The sequence below is a fragment of the Peromyscus leucopus genome, chromosome 3 (genome assembly GCF_004664715.2).
Source record: "Peromyscus leucopus breed LL Stock chromosome 3, UCI_PerLeu_2.1, whole genome shotgun sequence".
Lineage (NCBI taxonomy): Eukaryota > Metazoa > Chordata > Mammalia > Rodentia > Cricetidae > Peromyscus > Peromyscus leucopus.
Genome location: NC_051065.1, coordinates 22,087,856 through 22,097,097, shown reverse-complemented (window position 1 = coordinate 22,097,097; position 9,242 = coordinate 22,087,856). Strand labels below are relative to the sequence as shown.

Here is a 9,242-nt window from a genome sequence, read left to right as displayed (position 1 = left end):
AGGCATTTTCTCAATTAGTGATATAAGGGGGAGAGCCCAGCCCATGATGGGTGGTGCTACTCCTGGACTGCTGGTCCTGGGTTCTATAAAAAGGTGGGTTGAGCAAGCCACCGGAAGCAAGCCAGTAAGCAGCTCCCCTTCAGGGCCTCTGCATCAGCTCCTGCTTCTGTGAACGTGCCTTGCTTTGAGTTCCTGTTCTGATTTCCTTCAGTGATGAACAGCAATGCTGAAGTATAAGTCAAATAAAACCTTGCCTCCTCAACTTGGTATTTTATCACAGCAATAGAAACCCTAACTAAGACAGGAGATATTTTTCAGTTAAAAACAAACAAACATTTTATTGAGATGTGATGTTGTGTTGTGATGTATGGCTCACATGCTTCTAAAATGCAAAATCATTGAAGACATGATGCTGACTACAATTCTCATGACTCTAACAGATGATATGGAGTCGAACATTCTTGTACCATGCTCTTCTTTTGCTTGAAAATATTTTTAATATTGTAAAATCTAGTGTAGATAATAATCATGATATCCACCTTTATATTTAGTTGTAAAATGAAATTATTCTCAAGATAGAAATAACTATAAATATGTTTTTGTCTATGTATATGTTTGCCATTTTATTGGCAGTCAGTCTGAAAGTGGGGCAGTTCATTTTATGTATCAGGGTCATGAGAAATGCAAGACACCTTATATTTCTTTCTGTTAGAAAAACTCGTAATAGACAACTTGACTAGTTTCAAAAGTCTCTACCCTAGAGGGCACGATTTCTTCCATGGAGAATCAATCTCCACAGGGGTCTTTTCCCTCCCCTTGCTTCTTTCTGCCTTGCCTTTGCATCTTACATCCTCTGATGGCACATGAGGGAAAAAGAGGACAAGAGCAAGCATCTTCTTAGCTGTGGTGTGGTCCTCCATCCCCATAAGCTGTAGCCGTTACCTTATCTTACTGGGCTCTGTGGAGAGGTACCAGAACCTGAAAGCTTAGAACATGAAGGACAAGGAAGGATTTAGTGCTATTTGATGCCAATTTTAACTGTATTTTTTATGTAATTTTTGAGTATAAACAAACAACTTACTCATTTATTCTGATTTGAAAGAAGTGTGTGGTAGTAGAATTCACCCCAGACCAGAGGACAAACAAGTATGTTGGAAGCTCAGACTTTCAGCCCATCATTGAGTAATTATGGGCATTTGAATCCAGACAAGCATTGTGTTATTGGAAGATGGTCAGAGAATAAAGTAGAAGAAATTGTATCTTTGTATCTATCTATCTATCTATCTATCTATCTATCTATCTATCTATCTATCTATCTATTGTAAAAATACTAAGGAATATATGTCTAATTAAAGAATATATTGTGTGTATAAAGAACACATATATTCTTTAAATTTTACTACATTTATTTATTTGGGGGTGGGTAGGTGTGAGCACATGTATGGAGATTCTCTCCTTCTAACATTTAGGTCCCAGTGATTGAAATCAGATTGTCAGTCTTAGTGACAGTCACTGAACCATCTTTCCAGCTGTGTCTGAATCCCTTGAACCCTTAACTTCTATTTAGCTCTAAACATTTGAAACCCCATCCCCCCCACACGTAAGCTGTTTTTTGTGTGTCTCAGTGTCCTTGAGGAGGTTGAAATTATGACCCTCACTTTTTGTATGGAAGTCTCTGAGTTTTTTCAGATAGATCTAGAGCCTTCAGTTTCCAAGCTTTCTACAATTTTCTAAGCCTGTTCTTCTATAAAATGAAATATTTTCATCTTAAACACAGAGTTGAGAAATCTTCTATTCATAAATGATGTTAGATAATTGGCGTGCTTTTCAATCATCAGTGACTATGACATGAGGTGGTAACTTTATCAGCATATTTGATTTCATTCTAGTAAACAGTATGTAGAATAACAGGTAGTGGTCAGGACTAAACTTATGACAGGTATTGGACTTCCTAGAAGCAGAGCCCAGATGCTGCTTCTAGTTCAGCTGATTGGTATATCAATGATAAGCTTTCATGGGGTATCTCTAATTGTGTTAGGAAAATAGGAAGGGCAGAAGTTAGTCAAAATAAGTCTAGCATCATCCTTAAGTTTCTGGATGTTTTTCAGTTACAACCAAGATTTTAGCCAAACAAAGGTGTTATATTCTTATGGCCTCACATCAGCTAGCTATCTGCTATAGCCTCTAGGGCTAGATAAGAATATAGTCTTCCAGGTGTGACCAGACAAAATGTTTTCAACAGCTAAGGACCATCTTAGGCCAAAGGTCTGTCCATAATAGTCAATACATGTGTTTATTAATGGATAAGGACCTCAACATAGGAAGGGAGGTCTGGGTGAGACAAGAGCAGTATATACATTGTATTAAAGGAGCCAAATTAAATGCACATTATGTTGAAGAGTATGTATAGAACTCTCCAGAAGATAATGCCACATAAGAAAGTACAGTCTAAAAATTTGGAGGTGCATAGCTAACAGGTAGTGGAGGCTTATTCTACCATACAAGCTATTACATAGTTCTCATCTATATTTCCAGGTAAATAACCCACAGGTTTAGTAATTGGTCAAAATCATACACTTAGCAATGCCAGAAGATGGCCGTTTGCTTTTTGTAATACACTAGAACTTCCAGGAACAGAGAAAAATCAGTTGGTAGACCTATCCCAGATCCACTAAGTCAAAATTCTTTGCAAATTTATTTTAATAAAGGGTGGCCTATCTTGTGTGAGCCTTAAATTTAACTGTGATAACAGTGCACACTGAAGTGTTTTTAAACACACTGCAGCGTTACAACCAGCATGGAGAAAGTTGTGCAAACAGCAGTGTCAAGAGGTAAAGGTCACAAATGTAGGTATGAAGTTTTACAGACAGTCTGAGAGGAGTGAGAGGGAGGATGAGATACAGTTGCAGATGAGCTCTGCCTGCCAAACGAACATCAAACAGAACGGACTCCTGATTATTGCCTCATATTTTAGAGAACAGCTCGAGAAAGCAAACCGCACAGGCGGCAGTGGACCCAGGCAGCCGTTGTTGATTGCTCTGTTCCATCTCTATGCTGCATATGCAGAAAAGTTTCACTAAAAGATACATAAATTACATCTTGTTCAGAGAAGCACATGCTATCATGAGACAAGAAGCACATAATACTTCCCCATGTGCTCTGGGATTGAAAATGCCACATAAATGCTGGGAAATACGTTAGCTGTCATGATGTTCCTTAGCAGAGTGTTTTCCTGTAGTTGTACACTATTATATTGTCTGAAATAGTGTGTGATCTGAATATGTTCATATTTCATAAGAATATTTCCATAAGAAAATTGGATTATAGATGCAAAGGAGGAAAGGAGAGAAACAGAGGACAGACACAATGTCCTTTGAGTATTAAAATATATTTTTAAAGAAATTTCATGGCCATATCAGCCACCACCAAACTATCTTCTCCACTATCCATGAGTCTAGACAGGAGAAAGACTGCTAGAAGAGTCTATTCGTTTCACACAAATTACATTGGTAGATCAAACTCAACATGCTCCCTTTAATAGGTTATAACTGCTCAGCCACCATTGTTCAATGTACTGCAGATGTTACCTATAAACCCTAGGTATGGTTGAAAGACATTCTAAATTGTATAATAGCTTATTTCTGAATAAGTTTATTTACTATATCTCAGCTTCATTGGTTCACATTTCAATCTATCCATTCTCTATGATAAATTTACAATGGTACTCTTTATAAATAGTTCTCTTTTAATACCAGATTAAATACTCCAGCAATTTCAGGATTAATGTGTAGTCCTCAGAATGACCTCTGACTGAGCTAAATGGCATTGACTACTTGGGGGACAGCTTTGACACTAGAGATGAGAGTTGAAAACACAGAAATTCAGACTATGCAAGAGGTCACAAGAAAGGAGGGGCTTTAAGTACTGTATATTATACACTGACTACACAGATGCCTTCCCTCAAATCTACTGGCAGGTGTTAGAAGACAAACGCTTAGCTTAATCATATTAGGGAAGATTATGAAGCTTAAAAATCCCAAGCCTAGCATGCAGCATGAGCAGAGTTCAGAGAGTGTGTTTGTGAGAAGCTGGTTATCACAGGCAATCTAAAAGAAAACTAACAACAGCTTCCCTGGTAAGTGCAGAGCAGCAGGGTTGCTCCCTGTGGGTGAGTTGTATCTAGTTCGGCAGTTCAGGTAAGTGTGCTAACATCCCACCTTTATAACAGACAGAAGATGCCAGTGATCAACATTGAGGATCTGACAGAAAAGGACAAATTGAAGATGGAAGTAGACCAGCTCAAGAAAGAGGTGACCCTGGAAAGGATGATGGTGAGCAGGTATTCTCTCTAATTCACTGGGAGAGACAAGATGGGAAAGCATTGAATGTTCCTAATGTATTTAGCACTTACTGGAACAGTTCAATGCACTCAAAAATATAATGCTTATGATGAACATAATCAGCGATGAAGAAAGGTAATAATTTAATTTATCTCATGAGTTATCCCTGCAAGTCAAGGTGTTGGAAAACTATTTTCCTTGGTCTAAGTGCAGTCCTTTGCCTGTTTTTTGTATGACCACTTAGCTAAGAAATGTTTTGGACTTTTACAGAAAGACAAAAAAGAAGAAAATAGGGGAGAAAATGAGACAGAGGCTGTATTTACCCATGCATTCAAGTGGGGCAAAGCATTGAGGCATTTGGGTTCTGTTCCTTTGAGTTGATGAGTTTCTCTTCATTTTATGCAGTATTTTGATGTTGTTGATGTATTTTAAGATATGACCTCATCCTCTCCTCTCCAGCACTACCCTGGTCAGTAGCAAATAAGTATGTTCTATTCTTCCTTTGCAAATAAAGATGATTTCAGCCAAAATAACTCACTAGTTTCTCCTAAATGCATCCAGTAGTTCTTGAGAATAGTGACCCAGAGTCTCTGCATTAAATGGGATAGGAAGGAAAAAGGAAGCAAAAGCTTGCACCAAACATTGGCTGAATGTTCAGAAGCATAGATACATGTTTTAGGTAACCTAATTTACAAAAATTAATAGAACAAAAACTCCTCCATAAGTGATAACAGCATATCGTATCATATATATGGTATATATGTGAAAGGAGTTTATATTCTTGTCATGCATTGATCAACCCTTACTCCTAAGCAAATAAATTTAAGATTTTAGTTCTTTTATAATAGCCTCCAACTGTCCCATTACTCTTTCCATACAGACAAAACCTGTTTTGGAATAAAATCAAATCTGTAATCAGCATAATAGAACACACAGCAGACAGGCTAAAGTCCTTATCTTATCCACAAGATCCTGAGCATCCTTTGATCAGCAATTCGGTTGTTTTCAGGTTTTAATTACCTTGCACATTTTATTTGGGGTGAAAATGGCATACACTACCACACATCTTTCTCCACTATTGTGAATAGTCTCAGTTTTTAAAGTAACAATCTTATACTGTAAAGATCACTATCTTCTCTGTCTTCTTTTTATTTCTTCTCCACCTCCTCCAGTATCGATTCTTTTTTTTTCTGCTGTAGATTTACACACACACACACACACACACACACACACACACACACTTGCCATGCACACACATGATGTTTTAGTCTATTCAGGCTGTCATAAGTGAACAGCACAGATTTCATGGCTTTACTCAGATGGCCAATCATTGTAATGTTATTTTCTACAGTCCTGGAACTGTGCTCATTCAAGGTCAGAGCTGGCTGCCTCATTCCTAGGTAGTGCCGTTCCTTCCGCTGTGTCCTTACGTGGTGAAAAAGGTGAGGGAGTGCTCTGGTGGCTCTTTCATCACAGTGCTAATCCTGATCATGAGGAACCCTCAGGGTAAAAGGAGCCTTCAAAGGCTTCATCTCCTTGTATCATCAGATTGGGACCTAGAGCTTTAAAATACAGATTGTAGAGAGAACATATAACCAATTGTGTATGTTTATATACGTATATAAATGCACATGTATATGTATGTGTCTATGGCATAAAATTTTATTGAAAAAAACTACTATTTACATAACATATGAAATTGTCACTGCATTGTCAAAAATACAGTAGATCTATGTTACTGTCATAGAAGGCATCAACTGACAATAAAACAAATTGAGGCTAAAGGCCACGCATGACTAATTTGAACTCTTTTGAATATATACATGTGCAATGTTACCTAGCTACATAAAGCACTAAAGACTGATTGTTTTCTAAATCATAACTATAAAAGTATAAATAAACAAGGAACAATCTTATAAACAAACTACTATTCAGTTCAGTGCACATTTACTTATTAAGCAACAACTAAGTGGGAGCTCTCTTCTAAATGCCTGGGATATACTGAACAAAAAAAGCAAAGTCACTGACCTCTTAGAGCACATGCCATACACTGTGATGAACACTCACTGTAGTTGAATTTAAAGCTGCAGGCCTGCACTTCTAAGAGTCCAACACTGTGAATACGCCATAAATCTAGCAACTGTTCATTCTCTTCCATCTTTATGTTATACTTTTAGGGAGAGGAGGAAGGTTTACTTGGTGAAATTCCTCACTTGTATTTCCAGGTGGACTCTAAACCCTGGGTCCTCTCTCCTTTGACAAAGCTAGAAGCAGGGTCACTAAGAACCATTAACTTAAGGGTCAGCTTTCTATCCTCTGGAGACATCTAGAAGGGAAGGATGGGAACAATTTTTTTTCTATCCTGGAACGTACATGTACACAGGCAGAAAGCAGATGGAATCATTTTTTTAAAAATGCAACACAGAAACATATTATAATGAAAACAGTTCTGGAGTATGCAGAATTCTGTTTTAAAACAAATCTCTGTCTCTTTCCTCTTAGGTTTCCAAATGTTGTGAAGAAGTAAGGGATTATATTGAAGAAAGATCTGGAGAGGATCCTCTAGTGAAGGGGGTCCCAGAGGACAAAAATCCCTTCAAGGAGCTCAAAGGAGGCTGTGTGATTTCATAGGCAGGGAGGAATTTTCTTAGAATACTTAGAATTTTAAAGATCATGCAAATTGTTTTCCTATATAATTAAACTTGCACATGTTGTTTAAATTTATAAACTGTAAATTTTAATAAAAATGAAGATGCAATAATGTATAATCATGTTTTTCTTGAAGTATTTAGCATAAGGTTTAACGCATAATTAACAGTAAATACTGATGAACTCTTCTTTAAAAGCAGTGTGTTCTGAGTTGCCTGCATAGTTTTATGTTTCTTCACTTTCCTTTTAATATTAATGATACTCTATCTAGGGTATTTGTAGTTCAAAATATATTATTCTCAGCATTTCACTTGCTTTCAGGAGTAGGAAGTCTATTGTTTTGAAACACAGATGCTCTATCTTGACAAAAAACAATTCATATTTTTTTTTAATTATTGAAACTTTATTACTTATTTTTCTTTTTCCCTCACCCAATCAATAGGGGTATTGTTAACATAACTCCACCTACATTCTTGCCCCAGTTCTAACTGTCACTAATGATGTGACTTTTTCCCAGAGTGCCAGCTACCAGTTGGATTAAGTTCAGTCTACGGTCTCAGAACACAGTGATGTTAGCCAGCAACAGAATACAGAGTTATGAGCACAGGTTTAGGAGACAGGGAACACTATACCACTCTGCTATATAACTGGCTTCGGTTGTTTCATCCATTTTTCTAAAGCACCCTTTCTTCTCTAAGAAGTTGAAAATAATACAGGTTCTAGCTCCTATGTCCGTGGAACTGAAATGATGTGATTAAAACACTCAGCTTATATTATCTGACATATGGTGAGATCCAGTAACTGTTTGCTAGAAAATATAACTCGAAAAGGAATAAATAAATAAATAAATAAATAAATAAATAAATAAATAAATAAAATAAAGCAAAACAAAAAGCTTTCAAAATGCTGTAAGTTATAAGCCATTCCATTCCATCCCCACAGCATGGTGAGGGCCAACCACAGAAAAGACTGCCACCTTGTCTCTGCTTCTCCGGGAAATGGCAAGTGTAATTACCCAAACCAAACCATTCTGTTATCATTGTTTCCTTATTGGCATCTCACATGGACAGTGAATTTTGAATGCTCCAATGCAAAGTGATGGCCATCCTTCTAGAGACAGAATGCAAACTGTCTATTATCTGTTCTGGCAGTCTGAAGTCAGCTCCGTGCTCTCCAACTAGATCATAGGAAATACTCAACCTGTACCCTTTGCTACTCATCCAACCCATTTTCTCCCATACAAGAGCAATGTAATAGATTCTGAGGAGTAAACTGGCATATGTCTCAGGTCAGTACTCTGGGTCACCAGCTGAAAACATCAGCATCCTCTCCTTCAGGTTTTCATTTAAGAACCCTTATGTCGTAAGACTCCAGGGTGAATTACACAATCTCATCAGTTTTTCTTGAGGAGAAATTACTTTTCTCGTATTTATAAATATAAAAACCCATCCCACAATCCCAGTATTTTCTTTCATCTTCCTCTGTCTCTGTTCTTCATTACATCCATCACTACCCATCATATTATTATGTGCAATTATTTATTTGATTGAAATCTGTCCCTACTTTTCCACCTGCAAGTCAGTGTTTATTTAACCAAGTGGTCTATATTTCCTTTTCTTTCTAATTAAATTCAAAGCCTTTGTTAGGACATTCAACAATATGTTCTAAATGATCCATATAATTTTTATCCTACAAGTTGATATAGATTTTGAAGTTGGTGGTTCAAAGTTGAAACCCCTGCTCTTCTACTATATTGGGAATTTTGGACAAGCAACTCCAACTCTTTGAAATGCCCTTTTGAAATGTATAAAATGAACAAGGAGTGATCTTTATTTGGGTATTTATAAACTCATAGCTCAGAAATAGTCACATAGATGGCTTAATAAAATGCACCATTGTAATGCCAGTAGAGTTCCTGTAGAGATAAATGAATAACTGACAGATTATCTTGATCTTCCCATTGAAATTTGATCACATTGATCCCCATACCTGAAATGCCTCTCTACTTCATTTCAACCCTTTGAAATCTGTCTTTTCTGAGACAATCTCTTTCACTCCTTCAAGATTATTTTTGTATACCTCTGAAGTCATTTAATATTATTTTACTTTTCTTTATATAATTTATAGTTTTAATTTCAATACTGTATCATAATTTCTCCAAGCCTCTTCATCTTTGAGAAACTGCCTAACCTAATAGTAAATTGTTTCTAGAATTAAACTGACTTCATTAATATTTAATCCAATTAAGAACAG

At 36.7% G+C, this 9,242-nt stretch overlaps 1 protein-coding gene across 1 annotated transcript; it reads left to right on the top strand.

Moving 5' to 3' along the window:
- Positions 1-4,072: 4,072 nt before the first annotated feature.
- Positions 4,073-7,004, top strand: Gngt1 (G protein subunit gamma transducin 1). Its single transcript, XM_028869872.2, has 3 exons — positions 4,073-4,135; positions 4,229-4,331; positions 6,843-7,004. Exons 2-3 carry the CDS (start codon positions 4,236-4,238, stop codon positions 6,969-6,971), a joined length of 225 nt encoding a protein of 74 aa, XP_028725705.1. The 5' UTR covers positions 4,073-4,135; positions 4,229-4,235; the 3' UTR covers positions 6,972-7,004.
- The last annotated feature ends 2,238 nt before the right edge of the window (positions 7,005-9,242 follow it).